This window comes from Zootoca vivipara, chromosome 7 (assembly GCF_965207765.1).
Source record: "Zootoca vivipara chromosome 7, rZooViv2.hap1.1, whole genome shotgun sequence".
Taxonomy (NCBI): domain Eukaryota; kingdom Metazoa; phylum Chordata; class Lepidosauria; order Squamata; family Lacertidae; genus Zootoca; species Zootoca vivipara.
In genome coordinates this window covers 38623337-38645591 of record NC_142590.1, presented here as the reverse complement: position 1 = coordinate 38645591, position 22255 = coordinate 38623337, and the positions used below count along the sequence as shown (strand labels likewise).

General features: G+C 44.1%; 3 protein-coding genes across 5 annotated transcripts; 2 read left to right on the top strand and 1 right to left on the bottom strand.

The window, feature by feature from the left end:
- The first annotated feature begins 207 nt into the window (after positions 1-207).
- LOC118088235 (transmembrane protein 205-like) lies at positions 208-4835 on the top strand. Its single transcript, XM_088674020.1, has 5 exons — positions 208-590; positions 888-954; positions 2241-2422; positions 2904-3067; positions 3550-4835. Exons 3-5 carry the CDS (start codon positions 2323-2325, stop codon positions 3847-3849), a joined length of 564 nt encoding a protein of 187 aa, XP_088530146.1. The 5' UTR covers positions 208-590; positions 888-954; positions 2241-2322; the 3' UTR covers positions 3850-4835.
- A 1615-nt stretch (positions 4836-6450) lies between these two features.
- Positions 6451-11036, top strand: LOC148685044 (transmembrane protein 205-like). 3 transcript variants are annotated; one of them, XM_088674017.1, is made up of 5 exons: positions 6451-6791; positions 7089-7155; positions 8442-8623; positions 9105-9268; positions 9751-11036. In XM_088674017.1, exons 3-5 carry the CDS (start codon positions 8524-8526, stop codon positions 10048-10050), a joined length of 564 nt encoding a protein of 187 aa, XP_088530143.1. In that variant the 5' UTR covers positions 6451-6791; positions 7089-7155; positions 8442-8523; the 3' UTR covers positions 10051-11036. The 3 variants fall into 3 exon arrangements, with proteins under 3 accessions (XP_088530143.1, XP_088530144.1, XP_088530145.1); XM_088674018.1 differs by having other exon boundaries at positions 6451-7155; XM_088674019.1 differs by lacking the exons at positions 6451-6791; positions 7089-7155 and having other exon boundaries at positions 7239-8623.
- A 393-nt stretch (positions 11037-11429) lies between these two features.
- TTC4 (tetratricopeptide repeat domain 4) lies at positions 11430-22005 on the bottom strand. Its single transcript, XM_035103638.3, has 10 exons — positions 21858-22005; positions 19527-19644; positions 18711-18866; positions 17876-17953; positions 16817-16941; positions 16632-16718; positions 16315-16529; positions 15608-15689; positions 13694-13776; positions 11430-12764 (listed from the first exon to the last, which is right to left on the bottom strand). The coding sequence occupies exons 1-10, from the start codon at positions 21981-21983 to the stop codon at positions 12662-12664; spliced, it is 1173 nt and encodes a 390-aa protein (XP_034959529.1). The 5' UTR covers positions 21984-22005; the 3' UTR covers positions 11430-12661.
- Positions 22006-22255: the final 250 nt, after the last annotated feature.

Here is a 22255-nt window from a genome sequence, read left to right as displayed (position 1 = left end):
CAAAGACCCCGCCCGAGCAACTGCCTGCCACGAGGGGGCCGCCACTCTCTCGGACTGGCACCCGTTTTCCCACACGATTGCTGGGGTGGGGTACGGGCTGAAGTTTCCTCCAGTCGTAGGTAAAAGAGCACTTGCAAAAGAGAAAAGTCCCCCTGTGCAAACTTGCACATCGCGACACGCCCCCCTCCACTTGCGTTTCTGGCTCCTTTTTAGCAGCACGAGGATTTCCCTATCGCCCAGTCTCTGCATTCCTGCCGCAAGGGGGGGGGGGCTTTCCTTCCCAGTTCCGGGATGTAGTTCCGTCTGTTTGCACAGCGAAATGCTTTCTATGCAGATTATCTGGCCGCGTTTGGGGACCGTTTGATGTGGGATGTGTGGTAGTGGACCCGCTGCTTTTGAGTGTTGTGACTAGCTCTTGATCGTATCCTTTCCGACCCTGCTTATTTTGATGGTAACGATGCCATTTTTCTTGTTTTGGGATCTGTCCGACAGCTTTGCTAGTGTTTGTGTTTCTGAGATTCTAGCATTGGGCGGCGGGGAGTCTGAGTGACACACTGAAAAACGCACTTGTGCAACGTTATTCATCGGTGGTAAGGAAAGTTTTGTTTTGAAGTTAATATTTCAGCTTGCTAGTCGCTGAAAACGCGTTTGAAATGTCTTTGGCCACCTACTCGGCTGCAGCACCTGATATTATTATTTCAGACTGAAGGGACGTGACAGTATTAACCCTACTAAGGGGATCAAGACTGCAATTTATAATCGCGGGATTCCTTTATGCAGAGTTCTTGTTCATGTACTGTACTCCTAGTTGCAATTTATCTGAGAATCCCTTGGGGAAAACGGTATTTGTCTTTTACTAGCCTCCGAGTTTCCCTTTTGTGTTGCAGGGTGAAGGGATGAGGAAGACAAGTGTCAGCTTATGTGTTTCTATGAAAGTAAACTGCCCATCTTGAGGTACTTAGAAGTTTAAGGAGTGGAAAAAACCTGTTACTCTCCTTGTTTGCTCTTCCTATATTTTATGCAGTATTCTGTTCAGATCAGGATGTGTGTTACCCTGCTGAAAATGTTTTACAGCTTGGAATAAGGAGCATGTTGCTGCAATCCATAACAACATTTTAGGAGTCACTTCCCATGAAGCCTCTCAAAACAGTTTCACAATACAATAAAAACCATGTAAAACCATTTCAAATAAATTCAGGTATGGACTCTCTTGTTATAGCAATTGGCTTTGATGAGCAACTGTCAGTCGGAATCTACATTTGTAGTTGATTCACCACCTGAGGGTCTGTAACGGCAAGTGTATTTTTGGTAGGTGATTGGAGGATGGCTGTGGGACCTGCTATAGACAATTACTGAATAATTATTTTCATTCCTGCTTGTGTTTTTCTAGATACAAATGATGTATGACTTTGCGTTTCTGCTAGCCCACACCATTCTAATGGTTTGGGCCCATACCAAAATTTACATTATGCCCTTTGCATCCACTTTGTTAAAGCACTCTGGACATTTAAAGAATTTCTCCATAATTGATGTGCCCCTCACATGGCAACCACCACACATGGAACATTTCCTCTAGCAGGGTTTCCCAAACTTGGGTCTCCAGCTGTTTTCGGACTACAACATAAATTTGTGACACTGGAAGTGGCCCTAATTTTTGGTGGGCTGGAATAATTGCTTTGAGCTAATCCCAGACCTACTTTACCCAGCATTGACTGGGGTCAGAATTTACCTTAAGTAACAGAGAAGCTTCCCTCCACTGTAATCCAAAGACCATGGAATAAATGCTGGGGGAAAAGGAATAAAGAAGAAGTCTGTGTTCCAAGTCTTTAAGAATGCAACTCACATCCCTCTGCAATCAGTGGTTAAACGCTCATTGGCATCAATGGTTCCAGATGTTGCCCGAAGCCGTTTAAAACCTGCACCTGGCTTTATGGTGGCATATGGTGAGCTGACCTGGCCATCCTTTTATCAGTCTAGTCAAAAGGGGAGGTTATAAGTGCCACTGTTTGCAGATGTCTCAGAATACCGTAGCTTTCTCTTGGGAGCACTGGCTGAGAATTTCGTTAAGCACTATTAGCTGGTCCATTTAAATTCAACTCCTTCACAGCAGCAATACAAAACATATACCCCTAAGAATACTGGTGTGAGAGAACACATATGTGACAATTACACTTTAATTTTGAGGGCACAGGACATTTCTGACTACTTTGAAGCTAAAATAACTTTCTTTTGCCTCTCAGTGTGTCTGAACAGGTAAAACAAGAGTCTCCCAAGTTGAAGTTTGGCCAAGGGAGTTGCAAGCGACTATCTTCTTGAAGTACCATGTCCACAGATGCTCATCCCCCGACCTTAGTGAAAGTGCTCCATTTGGTTTTCCTTTCAACTTTCTGGGGAATGCAGATATGGGTGACTTTTATAGCCAGTATGTTGGGACCATTCCACACCCCCACTCTTTGCACATAGATGCTTAAAGGTCAAATTAATCACAGTTAATTTATTTAGGGAGGGATTCAACATTGGGAGAAATGGGATTGCTCTGGACTGGCATATGCAGTGAATTTAGAAAGGGGAAAAGGGCTACTTTAGCTTGGCAGCAAGATGTAGGCTGGGCAAATAGGGATTAACACTGGTCGGCAAGGATATGTACTTTCTGGATTGGCGAGTCTATATTCCTAGACACCAAGCAGCTGAATGATGATGATGATGATGTGAAGGTAAAACCACCAAGTGTGGAAAACCCTAATAAAAAATGGAAATAAGCCAGTCTGAAGCTAGAAGAGATTATCCAAAACTGTATTTTGCATCCAATGGTTTTTTTAAAAAAATAGCTACGGTATTATTTTTAGCATCTGTATCATTTAAATAACCTTGTTCCTTTGTGTTCGCCCCACTTGTTCTTGCAGGTTTTGTGATGGGCAACAATCTCTCACAACATACATTTGGATTTATTCAGAGTTGCCTCTTCCCTTATTACTTCCACATTGGCTCAGCTTGTGCTTTCATCAACCTGACCATATTTGCCATGTGTCACCCCAGCGAACTTCTCAATGAGGAAGAAACCATGCAGGTAGTGAGCTCCCTCTTTTAAATATCACGTGCATCCGTTAGTCCGCCATTCTGCTTTGTTACATGGCCTCGCTTGTGATGGCATGCCTGCCTTAGGAAGAAGTGGTCAGACCAAGAAGCCACCCACGCTTACTAACAGAGCCCTCTTTGTGTTTCCTGTAACCACGGCTGGTAGGGGGTAGCATTCAGACAGTAGGTGGAGGGGCAGTGTTTGGTGACTTGGCACAGGAATGGAACATCTTGCACTGAAATATACCCTATTAATCCTAATTTGAAAATGCAATGGCAGGGCCAACCCACTGGGTTATTTTAAGGATGATATGCATTGCTGGGGCCACAGGAACCTGCCTAGGTACCAGCCATGAATCCAAATATTATTCCTGCAAAGCGATTGCAGCTACATGTGATATGAAAACCCCCCACATACCAGCTGATGCTACCCGACAATAAATAGCTCATAGCATAACTGTCTTTCCTTTCCAGATTACAGTCTTCTTCATTTGTGTCATAGTTGCTGCTCTAAATGCTCAGTGGTTTGGGCAAGTGACTTCAGATATTATGGCCGAAATGCACCTGATTGAGCAAAGCTATGGCTTGGGAGAGGATGCTGGGTGGTTCCAGCATAAGTCGTTTATGCGGCTGCGTCAACTGGATTCTCATTACAGGGAGCTGACAAGCAGACTGAGCATCTACCGTGGTTTCTCTTCCCTCTGTAACCTGTGCTGCATCGCATGCAATGGCTTGAGCCTCTACTATATGGCTGCTCACCTTTCAACATTATAAGCACATGGGTAAATAACCTGCATGGGCATGATTGTGAAAAGATGGACTGCAAATGGCTGAAGCCATGACCTGGGTTGCTGTGGAACAGGCTTCCCCAAACTAAGGCCTGCGGGCCGGATGTGGCCCGCGAGGCTCTTTTATACGGCCTCCTGCAACCCATGCTGCCTGCTCTTAACAGCGTGGTGCGGTTGCCCACTTCCAGGTGGCTGGAGCATCGGAAAGAGCTTGTGTGCATGCGTCATTTCTGGCGCACTTCCGGGTCAGAGGAGGCCCGTGCGCATGCACACAAGCTATTTCCGGCCCTCCTCCAACCCGGAAGTACGCCGGAAATAGCATGCGCTCCCGTGTATGGGGGCGCGCTCCCCTGCCGTGCACCTGCCCAAAGCTGGGTAAGTTTGGGGACCCCTGCTGTAGAGTGCTCCTCCACACAAGATTCACAGGTGCTTGGATCACCGTGTTCTGAGTGTAGCATGCTATAAATTTTCTAGCCATCATTGGGTTGGCAGCCCATGCACTAATCGACCTTTCATAGAACACTGGACTCCTTGCTGATCAAGGCTCATTCTAATAGTAATACCTGGTCAGACAATTATGAGACAATTTAAATGCCACCAAAGTAACAGATTTCTTTTTGAAAATGAAAAATTCGTAAGCAGATGCCTACAGCTGAAAAAGGATTGGTCACTTCATTTGCCCTCTGCTCCCCTTAGTCTTCTAAAGGACCAGATGTTAACCTTTTAAAGTGGCTGCAGCCTTGCTAGTTATGGGTATCAGCTTAAGGGCACCTATGACTTCCTAACTGTGCTTGGTCCAGTCCAGGGAAAATCTCTTCTGATATCAAATATATTTGATACCAACTTCTGAAAAGGTAAAATGCTCTTCCTAGCCGAAAGGTGACTGGTTTTTAATTCTACCATGGATTATATTAAAGCCTTACGTTCCAAGGAGCAAGAACAGATGAGCTAATAAACCGAAATCTAACTGCAGTAATGAATTTGTTTCCCGGCCGAAAGTGCCTTATTGTAAAACACTCCTGTTCTTTATTTGCTATACAACAAAGGTCTAATTTCAAAAGTCAAGCAGCAGTTTGGTATCTCCTTTTCCCTGGAGACAAGCACTAGCCAAGCTTGTTCAGGTAGTACTTGCCCTTCTATATAGGTTGAACTCAGGAGTTAGTTGCTGTCCAGCACATCCCTTGCCTTACGCCTTAAGTTGCGTTTACTGGATCTTCCCACCTCCATGAAAAGTTATGTCATTTCCAAGTTCAGAAAGCACTTGCATGAGAGCACTTCAAAAACAATTAAGCTGTATATAGAGGGATGCCATAGATAGACTCAGTGTGAAGGCGCGTCCTTGAGATATTGTACTCTAGAAACAAGTCATTTTATGTTTTATTACTTGTATGTTAGCAGCATGGCAAAGGATGCTACTATGGCCACAACGTTAGCAACTGGGTAGGTGTAAGAAATGTACTTCCAGAAATTTAAACCATAATTTATAATATAATATATAAAATGTGCCCAGCTCCTTTTAAAACCTATTTTAAAAGATAGGTTAATGCGATCTTGTCACAGCAAAAAGCCAGCAAAATTGTAAAGCTCTCAACACCACCCCACGTTACCCACTGGAGCACCACGTTACCCACTGGAGAGTTATGACACCTCTAGTTAGGTACTTGCTTTTGCAGAAACAAACATGACTCTCTGCAAACCTCAGCTCCCCAATGCAGGGGTACTTTCCTCCCATCTGCATAGCTCTGCCAGCTTGTTCTGGCTCTATGGAAAGGGGCTTAGGGCTGAAGTGCCATAAGTGAAACCAAGTATGACCCCCATGGTTGAGATGCAGGCTAGCTTTTACTAGACCAAGGTACTAAAGTTGGACATAAGGCAGCTGAGCTGCACAGGAACCTTCTTCAAAAACGCAGGCGTTCTGTGCTACTGAGAAGCTGGCGCTTTGAATATGGCGCAACTCCCTTGCTTTTGTCATCTGTCCTCGGGTTTTATGGGGTTGAGAGCTTCCACCTCAGCAAAGGAGGCAGCTGTTAAAGCCTCGGTGATGATGGGGGGTGGGGGCTCAGGAAAAATAAACTAGGGCAAAGGCGACGTCTCTCCAGAGGCCGAGACTCCCACCCACCGCTGGCCCCGCCTCGGAGTGGGAAAAGGAGAACTGGGGAGATCCGCCGGATGAACGAGGTGGGAAACCTTTAACTCAGAAGGGAGTCGGGTAAGGGGGTTCGCTTCCACCCAGGCGAGCTAAGGAGATAGGTGGGGGGGGGCAGGAGGATCTGGAGTGATCTTTGCAAGCCCCGCGGCGACCAGTCCTGCCCCCTTCCCCCTTGGCTGAGCAGCCTGCCCCAAAGACCCCGCCCGAGCAACTGCCTGCCACGAGGGGGCCGCCACTCTCTCGGACTGGCACCCGTTTTCCCACACGATTGCTGGGGTGGGGTACGGGCTGAAGTTTCCTCCAGTCGTAGGTAAAAGAGCACTTGCAAAAGAGAAAAGTCCCCCTGTGCATACTTGCACATCGCGACACGCCCCCCTCCACTTGCGTTTCTGGCTCCTTTTTAGCAGCACGAGGATTTCCCTATCGCCCAGTCTCTGCATTCCTGCCGCAAGGGGGGGGGCTTTCCTTCCCAGTTCCGGGATGTAGTTCCGTCTGTTTGCACAGCGAAATGCTTTCTATGCAGATTATCTGGCCGCGTTTGGGGACCGTTTGATGTGGGATGTGTGGTAGTGGACCCGCTGCTTTTGAGTGTTGTGACTAGCTCTTGATCGTATCCTTTCCGACCCTGCTTATTTTGATGGTAACGATGCCATTTTTCTTGTTTTGGGATCTGTCCGACAGCTTTGCTAGTGTTTGTGTTTCTGAGATTCTAGCATTGGGCGGCGGGGAGTCTGAGTGACACACTGAAAAACGCACTTGTGCAACGTTATTCATCGGTGGTAAGGAAAGTTTTGTTTTGAAGTTAATATTTCAGCTTGCTAGTCGCTGAAAACGCGTTTGAAATGTCTTTGGCCACCTACTCGGCTGCAGCACCTGATATTATTATTTCAGACTGAAGGGACGTGACAGTATTAACCCTACTAAGGGGATCAAGACTGCAATTTATAATCGCGGGATTCCTTTATGCAGAGTTCTTGTTCATGTACTGTACTCCTAGTTGCAATTTATCTGAGAATCCCTTGGGGAAAACGGTATTTGTCTTTTACTAGCCTCCGAGTTTCCCTTTTGTGTTGCAGGGTGAAGGGATGAGGAAGACAAGTGTCAGCTTATGTGTTTCTATGAAAGTAAACTGCCCATCTTGAGGTACTTAGAAGTTTAAGGAGTGGAAAAAACCTGTTACTCTCCTTGTTTGCTCTTCCTATATTTTAGGCAGTATTCTGTTCAGATCAGGATGTGTGTTACCCTGCTGAAAATGTTTTACAGCTTGGAATAAGGAGCATGTTGCTGCAATCCATAACAACATTTTAGGAGTCACTTCCCATGAAGCCTCTCAAAACAGTTTCACAATACAATAAAAACCATGTAAAACCATTTCAAATAAATTCAGGTATGGACTCTCTTGTTATAGCAATTGGCTTTGATGAGCAACTGTCAGTCGGAATCTACATTTGTAGTTGATTCACCACCTGAGGGTCTGTAACGGCAAGTGTATTTTTGGTAGGTGATTGGAGGATGGCTGTGGGACCTGCTATAGACAATTACTGAATAATTATTTTCATTCCTGCTTGTGTTTTTCTAGATACAAATGATGTATGACTTTGCGTTTCTGCTAGCCCACACCATTCTAATGGTTTGGGCCCATACCAAAATTTACATTATGCCCTTTGCATCCACTTTGTTAAAGCACTCTGGACATTTAAAGAATTTCTCCATAATTGATGTGCCCCTCACATGGCAACCACCACACATGGAACATTTCCTCTAGCAGGGTTTCCCAAACTTGGGTCTCCAGCTGTTTTCGGACTACAACATAAATTTGTGACACTGGAAGTGGCCCTAATTTTTGGTGGGCTGGAATAATTGCTTTGAGCTAATCCCAGACCTACTTTACCCAGCATTGACTGGGGTCAGAATTTACCTTAAGTAACAGAGAAGCTTCCCTCCACTGTAATCCAAAGACCATGGAATAAATGCTGGGGGAAAAGGAATAAAGAAGAAGTCTGTGTTCCAAGTCTTTAAGAATGCAACTCACATCCCTCTGCAATCAGTGGTTAAACGCTCATTGGCATCAATGGTTCCAGATGTTGCCCGAAGCCGTTTAAAACCTGCACCTGGCTTTATGGTGGCATATGGTGAGCTGACCTGGCCATCCTTTTATCAGTCTAGTCAAAAGGGGAGGTTATAAGTGCCACTGTTTGCAGATGTCTCAGAATACCGTAGCTTTCTCTTGGGAGCACTGGCTGAGAATTTCGTTAAGCACTATTAGCTGGTCCATTTAAATTCAACTCCTTCACAGCAGCAATACAAAACATATACCCCTAAGAATACTGGTGTGAGAGAACACATATGTGACAATTACACTTTAATTTTGAGGGCACAGGACATTTCTGACTACTTTGAAGCTAAAATAACTTTCTTTTGCCTCTCAGTGTGTCTGAACAGGTAAAACAAGAGTCTCCCAAGTTGAAGTTTGGCCAAGGGAGTTGCAAGCGACTATCTTCTTGAAGTACCATGTCCACAGATGCTCATCCCCCGACCTTAGTGAAAGTGCTCCATTTGGTTTTCCTTTCAACTTTCTGGGGAATGCAGATATGGGTGACTTTTATAGCCAGTATGTTGGGACCATTCCACACCCCCACTCTTTGCACATAGATGCTTAAAGGTCAAATTAATCACAGTTAATTTATTTAGGGAGGGATTCAACATTGGGAGAAATGGGATTGCTCTGGACTGGCATATGCAGTGAATTTAGAAAGGGGAAAAGGGCTACTTTAGCTTGGCAGCAAGATGTAGGCTGGGCAAATAGGGATTAACACTGGTCGGCAAGGATATGTACTTTCTGGATTGGCGAGTCTATATTCCTAGACACCAAGCAGCTGAATGATGATGATGATGATGTGAAGGTAAAACCACCAAGTGTGGAAAACCCTAATAAAAAATGGAAATAAGCCAGTCTGAAGCTAGAAGAGATTATCCAAAACTGTATTTTGCATCCAATGGTTTTTTTAAAAAAATAGCTACGGTATTATTTTTAGCATCTGTATCATTTAAATAACCTTGTTCCTTTGTGTTCGCCCCACTTGTTCTTGCAGGTTTTGTGATGGGCAACAATCTCTCACAACATACATTTGGATTTATTCAGAGTTGCCTCTTCCCTTATTACTTCCACATTGGCTCAGCTTGTGCTTTCATCAACCTGACCATATTTGCCATGTGTCACCCCAGCGAACTTCTCAATGAGGAAGAAACCATGCAGGTAGTGAGCTCCCTCTTTTAAATATCACGTGCATCCGTTAGTCCGCCATTCTGCTTTGTTACATGGCCTCGCTTGTGATGGCATGCCTGCCTTAGGAAGAAGTGGTCAGACCAAGAAGCCACCCACGCTTACTAACAGAGCCCTCTTTGTGTTTCCTGTAACCACGGCTGGTAGGGGGTAGCATTCAGACAGTAGGTGGAGGGGCAGTGTTTGGTGACTTGGCACAGGAATGGAACATCTTGCACTGAAATATACCCTATTAATCCTAATTTGAAAATGCAATGGCAGGGCCAACCCACTGGGTTATTTTAAGGATGATATGCATTGCTGGGGCCACAGGAACCTGCCTAGGTACCAGCCATGAATCCAAATATTATTCCTGCAAAGCGATTGCAGCTACATGTGATATGAAAACCCCCCACATACCAGCTGATGCTACCCGACAATAAATAGCTCATAGCATAACTGTCTTTCCTTTCCAGATTACAGTCTTCTTCATTTGTGTCATAGTTGCTGCTCTAAATGCTCAGTGGTTTGGGCAAGTGACTTCAGATATTATGGCCGAAATGCACCTGATTGAGCAAAGCTATGGCTTGGGAGAGGATGCTGGGTGGTTCCAGCATAAGTCGTTTATGCGGCTGCGTCAACTGGATTCTCATTACAGGGAGCTGACAAGCAGACTGAGCATCTACCGTGGTTTCTCTTCCCTCTGTAACCTGTGCTGCATCGCATGCAATGGCTTGAGCCTCTACTATATGGCTGCTCACCTTTCAACATTATAAGCACATGGGTAAATAACCTGCATGGGCATGATTGTGAAAAGATGGACTGCAAATGGCTGAAGCCATGACCTGGGTTGCTGTGGAACAGGCTTCCCCAAACTAAGGCCTGCGGGCCGGATGTGGCCCGCGAGGCTCTTTTATACGGCCTCCTGCAACCCATGCTGCCTGCTCTTAACAGCGTGGTGCGGTTGCCCACTTCCAGGTGGCTGGAGCATCGGAAAGAGCTTGTGTGCATGCGTCATTTCTGGCGCACTTCCGGGTCAGAGGAGGCCCGTGCGCATGCACACAAGCTATTTCCGGCCCTCCTCCAACCCGGAAGTACGCCGGAAATAGCATGCGCTCCCGTGTATGGGGGCGCGCTCCCCTGCCGTGCACCTGCCCAAAGCTGGGTAAGTTTGGGGACCCCTGCTGTAGAGTGCTCCTCCACACAAGATTCACAGGTGCTTGGATCACCGTGTTCTGAGTGTAGCATGCTATAAATTTTCTAGCCATCATTGGGTTGGCAGCCCATGCACTAATCGACCTTTCATAGAACACTGGACTCCTTGCTGATCAAGGCTCATTCTAATAGTAATACCTGGTCAGACAATTATGAGACAATTTAAATGCCACCAAAGTAACAGATTTCTTTTTGAAAATGAAAAATTCGTAAGCAGATGCCTACAGCTGAAAAAGGATTGGTCACTTCATTTGCCCTCTGCTCCCCTTAGTCTTCTAAAGGACCAGATGTTAACCTTTTAAAGTGGCTGCAGCCTTGCTAGTTATGGGTATCAGCTTAAGGGCACCTATGACTTCCTAACTGTGCTTGGTCCAGTCCAGGGAAAATCTCTTCTGATATCAAATATATTTGATACCAACTTCTGAAAAGGTAAAATGCTCTTCCTAGCCGAAAGGTGACTGGTTTTTAATTCTACCATGGATTATATTAAAGCCTTACGTTCCAAGGAGCAAGAACAGATGAGCTAATAAACCGAAATCTAACTGCAGTAATGAATTTGTTTCCCGGCCGAAAGTGCCTTATTGTAAAACACTCCTGTTCTTTATTTGCTATACAACAAAGGTCTAATTTCAAAAGTCAAGCAGCAGTTTGGTATCTCCTTTTCCCTGGAGACAAGCACTAGCCAAGCTTGTTCAGGTAGTACTTGCCCTTCTATATAGGTTGAACTCAGGAGTTAGTTGCTGTCCAGCACATCCCTTGCCTTACGCCTTAAGTTGCGTTTACTGGATCTTCCCACCTCCATGAAAAGTTATGTCATTTCCAAGTTCAGAAAGCACTTGCATGAGAGCACTTCAAAAACAATTAAGCTGTATATAGAGGGATGCCATAGATAGACTCAGTGTGAAGGCGCGTCCTTGAGATATTGTACTCTAGAAACAAGTCATTTTATGTTTTATTACTTGTATGTTAGCAGCATGGCAAAGGATGCTACTATGGCCACAACGTTAGCAACTGGGTAGGTGTAAGAAATGTACTTCCAGAAATTTAAACCATAATTTATAATATAATATATAAAATGTGCCCAGCTCCTTTTAAAACCTATTTTAAAAGATAGGTTAATGCGATCTTGTCACAGCAAAAAGCCAGCAAAATTGTAAAGCTCTCAACAATGGCATTCCACATTCCTTTGCTGAAGTGCACAAGACAGTAGTGAATAAATCGCAGCTTTGGTTTAATCTCTGTGCCTACTGAGCAGGCAAACCCTTTGTATGAAGCTATTGGAAAAGTAACAACATATGGCAGGCATTTAGGGGGTCCCCCCCATTCTAACTATTCCTAAAACAGAATTGTTAGCTGTGCTTGCATAGCATTGGATGCAAGTATGCTCCCTGACCCCCAGATACACTTATTTTATGGCACTTAAATCTGTAAAGTTATACTGTGTTGCCCCAAGCTGCAAGTAGAAGCCCCATTGAGATTAACACGGTTTATGGCAGGCATCCCCAAACTTTGGCCCTCCAGATGTTTCGGACTACAATTCCCATCTTCTACAACCACTGGTCCTGTTAGCTAGGGGTCATGGGAGTTGTAGGCCAAAACATCTGGAGGGCCGCAGTTTGGGGATGCCTGGTTTATGGCAAATTGGATACTTCAAGAACTAATCAGATCTTCGGGGGGGGGGATCTGTTTCTCTCAAGCAAAACTCAGTGTATTAAATATCTAGGTGAATAACATAACAGGAGCCCTGCTAGATCAGGTAAAAAAAGAGACCCATATAATTCAGTATGTTGTACTTACAGTGCCCAAGCAGATACGTGTGAGAAGGACCCAAATGCCACAACATTCTCCCCACCTGTGATACTCCGCAACTGCTATTCAGAGGCATACTGCCTTTGACAGTGGAGGGTGAGGTTTTCTACTTAACGTATGCCCAGTTTTGTTCTATTCCTTTACTTTTAAGGAAATGCGAACGATGCTTATTCCCAATTAAATAGAAGTGCAGGTGCAGTTTCTGTGATTAGGATTAGAAAATTTGCCATCTCAATTGTTGCAGAAGAAGATACATGTGTACACAATGTTCCGTCTTTATAAATCTTAAATCTGAAAATTTATAAATCTAAAGAGGCCTTGTTCCATTGTGTGTTGTATTCCCCCCCACCCCCAAATGTTCATTCACTTTAGTTGGTGGACCTTCTTCCCAAAGAAGTAGTTTTTAGAGAAAGGTGCAAGTTTGACCAAAACCAAAAAAGTAGGAGTCCCGGCTTTTATGAAGTACCTGCAAAAACAATTAGAAAGTCAACCTCCAGTCTTGGCTCACAACATTTTAAGATAATCTATATGCTTGTGTTTGTGCATGCATGTTTGCTTACACTACTGTCCCATTTCCCCACCCCATTCCACATTGAAAGATACTGGAATAACTTGATAGGTTAGATTCTCAGCCTGCCCTACAAATTTGGAAGAAGATAGGATGGAAACATATTATGGGTGGGATTCACCTAACAAGCCCAGTCAGCAGAAGCTCTTATGCCCAGAAATTGGCTCTGGGCAGGGGTCAGGAGAACCTGCAGAATAGCGCACAGTGGAGAGAGAAGGTGGGCTTCATTCTGTCTGGCAAGCTGAAATGTTTGCACAGAGGGAATGCTTACCATAGCATGATGCTCAGGTCCATCCCCTGCTCTCACTGTTGGAACAATTTAATAGGCTGGGTTGGTAAGAAAAGATGTCCCCACTGCGGAGATCCATGACATTCTAAAAGTTCAGGCAGCCACAACTGCAGTAAATTATCCTTCCTTTAGAAGCTGATCACCTAACCTTTTGCTGCAAGGCAGTCTAAAAATACAGCCACCTTTCAGTGCAATGGCTATACATTGTTATTCCCGCAACTGTCACGTCTAGCGGGTGCCACCAAGAGAAAACTGAGGCAACCCTGTAGTGAAATGGATGAATAAGCTTCAGCTGAAACCTCTAATCTGAAGCGACAACATATGGGCAGTTTTGTTGGCTGTGGATATTTATGACTACTGTATTCTTAACATCAGAATCTGCTGATGAACAATTATTTCTCTGTTAGATTACTGTTAAACAAAAAAATAATTCTTGGTTTTTTGAGGCAAGCATGTGGATCCTGATGATTCAACATTACACACTTGTCATTTTGACAATAAAGATGAGTAACATGCAGTCCCCAGCTCAGAATCTCACCTTTGGTGCTGCAGTGCTTGTAGCAATGTGGTTTCCATGTCTATCTGGTATATCTCCCCTTTTTCTTCGTCCTCAAAATACAGCTGTGCAATTTAATGAGAAACAAATTGACTAAACATGTGAACAAGGACATGCGATATTACCTGCAAGGCTTAGTACAATATTTATGAAGGTCAGCAGGGCATCTGTAATACTAATAAACAACTATTCATGTGATGAAAAACCCTTTCCATTGCTTCAATTTGAGACTGCAATTTATTAGGGCAAGTTCTGGGAGTCCAGAATTGTGGTAGTTTAGGGCTTGGTTTTTTTACTTGATTTAATTTTATTTCTATTTATTGCTTGCCATATACCTCAAGCCTTTGGAAGAGCTAAATAAATGAATTTTTATTCATGCCTACAAATCTAAGTAGTTAATGAAAGTTTTAAAACAACTTTGCAGTTGTTTATGGATAACACAACCCTCTGATTTGAGATTATTCTCTGCCTTAAGGATACAGTCTGACCTATCTGTGGCCCTCCAGATGTTTTTGGATTCCAAATCCCAGTAACCCCATCATAGCCAATGATCAATGAAGTTGGTGATTTTAGTCCAACAGCATTTGAAGAGCCGTAAGTGTCCTGTTCTTGGCTTGGGATGCAGGTAGAGGCTGATTTAGGCTCTGTCATATCCCATGATGAAGCTGTTGCTTAGTATACTGTTGTGGGAAGGCAAAAAGTGTGGTTGCTCAGTCTCTGCTGGAAGGCTCATTTTTACTCCCTCTAACCTCAGTCTTTCTGTCCCCTCTCTCTCCACCTCAGCTAGAGCCCATTGCTCTCCTCCCGCCCTTCCTTAGGGCACAAAAGGTCTAGGCTCCAGGCATCCTACATGGGGCTAAACTGCTCGGGCTGGGTGTTCATCAGTATGCGGATGATACCCAGCTCTACCTCTCTTTCAAATCAGAACCAGTGAAGGCGGTGAAGGTCCTGTGTGAGTGCTTGGAGGCGGTTGGAGGATGGATGGCGGTTAACAGATTGAGATTGAATCCCGACAAGACAGATGTACTGTTTGTGGGGGACAGGAGGCGGGCAGGTGTGGAGGACTCCCTGGTCCTGAATGGGGTAACTGTGCCCCTGAAGGACCAGGTGCGCAGCCTGGGAGTCATTCTGGACTCACAGCTGTCCATGGAGGCGCAGGTCAATTCTGTATCCAGGGCAGCTGTTTATCAGCTCCATCTGGTACGCAGGCGGAGACCCTACCTGCCTGTGGACTGTCTCACCAGAGTGGTGCATGCTCTAGTTATCTCTCGCTTGGACTACTGCAATGCGCTCTACGTGGGGCTACCTTTGAAGGTGACCCGGAAACTACAGCTAACCCAGAATGCGGCAGCTAGACTGGTGACTGGGAGCGGCCGGCGAGACCACATAACACTGGTCCTGGAAGACCTACATTGGCTCCCAGTACGTTTCCGAGCACAATTCAAAGTGTTGGTGCTGACCTTTAAAGCCCTAAACGGCCTCAGTCCAGTATACATGAAGGAGTGTCTCCTCCCCCATTGTTCTGCCCGGACACTGAGGTCCAGCGCCGAGGGCCTTCTGGTGGTTCCCTCACTACGAGAAGCTACGTTACAGGGAACCAGACAGAGGGCCTTCTCGGTAGTGGCACCCACCCTGTGAAATGCCCTCCCACCAGAGGTCAAAGAGAACAACAATTACCAGACCTTTAGAAGGCATCTTAAGGCAGCCCTGTTTAGGGAAGCTTTTAATGTTTGATGGATTTCTGTATTTTAATGTTTTGTTGGAAGCCGCCCAGAGTGGCGGGGGGAACCCGGCCAGATGGGCGGGGTATAAATAATAAATTATTATTGTTATTATTATATTAGAATATCCATTTTAAGAAAGGACAGATAAATGCCAAAAGGCGTTGTATCTTACCTCCAGTTCACTAGGAATATATTTCTTTTCTACATCCCAGGGAGGTAGTTCTTCAAACATGACCATTAAGTGGTCAGTAAATCTGAAACACAAGATGAATGCACCATGTTACTCTCCAAGCCATTAAGTTCAGCTTCAGCATCTACTAGAGTTGAATTCAAGTAGATACTGTACACTGACGCCTTTGGAATTCAAAGCAATGTAGCTCAATTAAAGGCTGCTAACCAACACAGTATTTTTAAAAATTAAATTCTTCAATGCTTTTTTTTTTCAAAATAGGGATGCTCAGGAAGATCATAAATCTATTCTTATTTAAGGTTAATCCAAAAATAACTACCTTCTCACAGCACTGCTCACAGTCAACTAGCTCACAATCACCTCTTCATACAAACATGCTCTAGGACTCCAAATGTTTTGGACCACAACTTCCATCATCCCATGCTGGCCTGGGGCTGAAATGAGTTGTAGCCCAAAATATTTGATGGAAGGCATCAGGCTAGGGAAGACTTGTTCAAACATTACTTTGAGATTAGCAGATGAGGCTGACAGGCATGCTCCCACTCTTACTCTTTGCATTCAGAACATCTCAAGGGTCTTACCAAAGTACTGGAAAACACAGCAAATAAAATGTGTGAATCGGACCCACTGCCTCCTCCCATATTATGTTCATTTGGATTTATATAAATTCAGCTTTAAAAAACAACAACCTCGATTCTTCATGAAAAGAGGAGATGAAGTCAGTTTGCCCATGCTCAGGATACAGGAACAACACAGGCCAGGTTAGGCTGCCATTCTCATCTAAACAGACTTTGGCACCGATAGCATTTTCTGAGCCAAGTCCATCTAAAGACATCTCAGCCAGGTCTGCTGATATCGCCGTGTCTTCCTTAGAGGATGCTACAGACAATTTGATGTTCCGATCCTACATCAGAAGAGAAAAGGGGAAAAAATTGAGGCAAGTATCCACATCTTTACACATTTAAAATATCCAGGGGCAATTCTTCCCGCCAAAAGAAAAAGGTACCTTGATAGCTTTGAGTAAGGCCTCCTTCCGAGACTTTTCCCTCTTCTCCTGCAATTTAGCTTTTCTGAAATCCCTCTCTTCAGCGCGCTGAAAGACAAAGCTACATCGTAACTGTGGGGAGGAGATTGCTGTTCCACCAGTCTTAGTCTACTGTATAAACAGGTTTGCATTTGCCCCCTTCTAACCTTTAGTCTATCAGCTTTAGCTCTTGTTTCCAGAAGCTTCTTTTCTTTTGGATCTATTCTCAATCCCTCCTCGCACCATGTTATGGCTTCAGAGAAGTGTTTAAGTTCCAAATGGCACAGTGCTCCTAGAAAAGCAATAGTTTGTTTCACATATGTCTGCAGCAAACACAGATATGCTCAACTAATTTTTAAAACATCAGTGTGGCAAACAGGGAGGTACACTTACGCTGGTCAATTTTTTTTCCAGTCTGAAGGCACTCATAGAGGCCTGAATTCTAGGCTGACTTTTATTTATTTTCTTACATTTATGCCCTACTTTTCTTATATCATACAACCTAGCATGACCCTACATTTATTATTACTTTTTAAAGTATTTATAACCCACCTCTTCACCGACTATTTTCAAGCAGGGAGCAACATAACAAATAATAAAAACATGTCCAGTAAATAATAACAAATTTACAGTTCCATTATAAGGCAAACAAAGCTAAACTACAATAAGAGCAACAATTGCAAAGATCTCCCACTCCTTTTCCAAAGTAGCAACACTACAAAACAACAACAACAACAAAAAGACAAGGGTGGCAATAAGCCTCAGCTCGTTTCTTTCTTCTTCCTGGTCCCAACAAAACTCACAGGCCTCAAAGTTGGTAGGCCAGCTGGGAAGGATGCGGCAGGTGGATTTGCGAGCATCTCCCATCTCTCTCCTTACTAGTGAGCACAAACAGCATTCAGCATCCTCCCGTGGTTCCCAGATGCTAACTAGACCAAAGACCCGCTTTGCTTCATTGGAATGGTGGTCTCATGTGCCTTCAGACCACATGCTGCCCCTAACATACTGCAAATAACTTCGTCCCAAGGTTCCCATGCTTCTTCCTTCTCTTCATCTCAAGTAGACACAACCCTTTTAAGTTGCATTATGTTCATATTTCATGGCACTTTGAAAGTTTACTTTTCAAAAATATTCTATACAAACTTTTATTGCTGTTATACAGTGCCCCCACTTTCTTAATTACATGGAGGCCTCTATTAAAATGCAACTGTTGAACGCTCTTTTACCTCTTGTAATTGCCTTGAGGTGATTAGGTTTCAGTTTTCTTGCTGCGATAGCATCATTGAGAGCAGAGCGAAAGTTACCTAAACGAAACATACCTCTGTAAAACCTGGGTCATTACATTGGATTTTTAAGGGAGGCTGGCAAATTGCTCCCTAAGAAACACTGAGCTACACCGAGGCAAGACACGTGAGGTCTTCACATATGACATTAATTTATAAGGATAATGAAAAGAGGAGGCATTATAACAGGTAAGATGCAGATTCAAAAAACTGCCCCTCCTTTTTTAAAAATGTATTTGATAAATAATAATTTGATTTTGTTGCAAAAACTTCAACACAACCTATTACTTCTTGGCTTTCTTTTCAGACTCTGTATTTGAGGCTATTTGCCCCTACTAAAAACCAACAGCACTCAATTCTTTTATTTATCCAGACTAGCTGCTCAAGAGACATCTCTGCTTGCACATACTGAATCTTGGGACCTGGAATACATTGGATCAAATTATGTCTTAACAAAATTTAAAGCACTGCACTGTACAGTACAGCCAAACCAGATGCAATATTATGCATATTTGAGAGTAAGTCCCAATGAACTCAGTGGTGCCTATTTTCTTTGGGAGCTCCACATACACTGCTAAATTAACATCTGTCTAACAAGGATCTTGTCAGATATGGATCTAAAATTTAGCATCCTCAATACTACTTGTTTGTTTATAAAAAACATTCAAAAACAACTTTATGACTGCTGGAACATACAGGACAAAGTCCTACCTTTGATATTTTCCTGCTACGGTATATAGAATTTGAACTAGGCACAGTTTTGAATACAATACATTACCCAAATAAAACTGGGCTGCAGCTCTGTTTGTATGAAGAACAGTATTTAATTCTAGGTCATTGCACTTCTTTTTCAGTCCTTCTGAATAGGATATCACAGCCTTCTTATAATCCTTTTCCTTGAAATAATCATTGCCCTCATTCTTATAGGTCTGGGCTTGAAAAACACCAATAAAGATAAACATTGCAACGTTAGAAAAGCAATCACCAGCACTCCTTTAAAAGTCAAGTTATCCATAACAGATAAAGCACAGATCTTATGCTTCCCAGAAAACTCAAGCTAACCAGCCTGCTATACTATGGTTTTTTTTTCTTTTACACCAAAGGGGGTCAAGGGTATTTCTGCAGCTATTGAAAGTTTTTAATGTTATGATAACCTCTCAAATTTTTTATGGAGCTGCGAGTGCCGGCTGAGTTAAATTTCTACAAGTCCTATGAGCCCCAATATGTATTTATTGAAATGGGACGGTGCCCTTTCAAGATAAACACTTGGTTGTTAACCTTAAAGCTCTGGCTTAAGATCTTTATTTTCAAAATGGGAATACAGTAGGGCCATCAGCTCATTTATCTGTGGACACCTATTGCAGCATTTGGACAAAGGTTGTGACAGAGGCTGTATTGGACTGTCACCCTTTCTCCTTCAAATGGGACATGACAGAGCAGCTACCCTGGTAAGACAAAGCTGCGATGTCTCTTTTCAAGACATTGAACTGCTTGAGATGAAACAATTATGCCCCTTGATTCCTAGAGAAAGTGTTGCGAGAACAATGTAAATTTCATCAGCTGATACATTTACAGTTATGTAAGTGGAGACTACCTTCAGGTGTTTGGTCTTTATCAAAAATAATAGACTGAAGACAAGCAAGATCAGGATTCTGCTTAGGATCTATTTCAGCAGGAGCTTTCTTCATGAACATTGGGATCTGGTCAAATTCCTGTCAACAAATGCAAGAAGCCCAAGTTACCAAGGACAGAAGAAAAGGGTTCAAAATAGCCGTATGTCTTTGGAAATATACCCTTTATTGGAGATACTTAACAGAAGAACTTGTATTTTTTCCCTCCCAGACATTGAATTTTGGCCCTGGGTATTTCTCAATAATTGACTTAATTCACAGTTCTTGGCTTTCTAGGTAAGTAATTTCAGAATTAGTACCAGCCCTTTCTAAACCTTCAAACCCACCATTTTCCTGTTACAAAAACACAAACAAAACCAACAGGAATGTAACAGATATAGATCCTGTAATATCCGTCATTGAATTCTATTAAGTTTCTCTATCCTTCCAAGTCAATTCTTGTTTACCAAGAAAGACACATTGGCCAGGTTAGCCCATAATGCTAAACCATTGTTTATTAAACTACTGTTTATTAAACTGTATCATCAATAAACTAGTGATTATAGTTAAATAAACAGTATAGAAAAAATGTGACTAGAGAATTCATCATCTTATTTTAAGCCAGCTATAGGGAACCTGTGGCCCTCCCTCCAGATATTGTTGAATTCAGGTTACAATTTTTTAAATATTTTTGATACACTGACATGTATTGTGAACTTGCAACCCAATACAGTTTGCAGGTTTTTAATGGGCTCCTTGATCACTGCAGATGGTGACAGCAGTCACGAAATTAAAAGACGCCTGCTTCTTGGGAGAAAAGCAATGACAAACCTAGACAGCATCTTAAAAAGCAGAGACATCACCTTGCCGACAAAGGTCCGTATAGTTAAAGCTATGGTTTTCCCAGTAGTGATGTATGGAAGTGAGAGCTGGACCATAAAGAAGGCTGATCGCCGAAGAATTGATGCTTTTGAATTATGGTGCTGGAGGAGACTCTTGAGAGTCCCATGGACTGCTAGAAGATCAAACCTATCCATTCTTAAGGAAATCAGCCCTGAGTGCTCCCTGGAAGGACAGATCGTGAAGCTGAGGCTCCAATACTTTGGCCACCTCATGAGAAGAGAAGAATCCTTGGAAAAGACCCTGATGTTGGGAAAGATTGAGGGCACTAGGAGAAGGGGACGACAGAGGACAAGATGGTTGGACAGTGTTCTCGAAGCTACGAACATGAGTTTGACCAAACTACGGGAGGCAGTGCAAGACAGGAGTGCCTGGCGTGCTATGGTCCATGGGGTCACGAAGAGTCGGACACGACTAAACAACAACAACTCTAATGCCACAACACACATCACACCCCTTGGTTAGAAAGTCACACCCACCGTACACGGTCAAGTTATAAGTTTCAGTTGCCAAATTATGTTGACAACATTGTGCCAACATAATAGTTAGTTTGCAGGTATCCTCTATTGTTACTGGCAGATTCAGTATATACCAGCAACTGTTCCGTGTTAAAATAATGGTGACAAATATTTTAAATGTTAATGTGAAACATTAATGTGGTTCAAAAACCCATGGCTGTCAGGGAAACCTGTCCAGAAGTCAGTCATGTTCCCTAAAACTGCTCTGTATATCCAGCTGTGGAAGATGACTGGTTATTAACACTGGAGGCAAGGCATTCTGCACAAGCTCTAGAGGCACTCTCATCTTTACTGCTGGTTCATAGGCCTTGAAGTTGAAAGTAGGCTCCAGAACTGACCTGTTGCTCAAACATAATTTAGTAGAACCAACCAGCAATGCTTATAATAAATAACACTGTTAAGATTGGTACCATCAACCCTCACCCTGCAGTGGGAACTAGTGGTTTGCAGAAGGCTAGCCAGTGTTTGTTTGTTTGTTTACTTTCTATCTTACCTTTCATCCAAGGAGCTCAAGACAGCGCGCATGATCCAACCCCCTTCCACATGTTATCCCAACAACAACAACAAAAACCTGCGAGGTCGTTTAGGATGAGAGAGGCAATGACCGGCTCAAAGTCATCCCAGCAAACTTCCCGGGCGAGTGGGAGATTTCGAACTCGGGTCCTATCCCGACATTCAAAACTACAGACCCAATTCCCCCCAAAAGCTCACCGGCCGCCGTTGGGTTAGCCAATATCCTTCTGCCTACCTGGAAGGGGGGAGGAACAAGAGGCCGGCGAAAATAGGATAAAGCTAAGAGGCTGGAGACTCTCTCCCAAGTTGGCTTCTGCCCAGGAGCCCTTGTAGCCGAGCGCGGCCACCGGCTCCGCCCTCGTCCCGCCGCCCGCAGAGACGCACCTGCTCCCAGTTCTCGGGGCTGAGGGCGCCCGCGTAGCGCTCGGGACCGCGGAACCTGTCCAGGAAGGCATCCCAGCCCGCCTCGTGCTCTTCGTCCTCCTCGGCCGCCGCAGCCGCCGCCATCATGTTGCACTCCCCTTCGAGACACAACCAGGGCAGGCTCGCTCGCTCCGCCCTTCCGGAGGCGGCGGCTTCCAGCCCCTGCTGAGCCCGAAGCGGGAGGAGCCCGACTCTGCTTCCCGCCTGGGCTGGCAAGGGGAACGGGGCGCTGCAGCGGCGGGGCTTTTGCAAGCTTTCTATCACTGCCCCCCCGTTTTAAATTAGATCGCTTGTGGGGGCGTCAGTTGTCTCGGGTTGTAGGCGGGAAAAGGCAAACTGAGAAAAACCAGGGTGAGGAA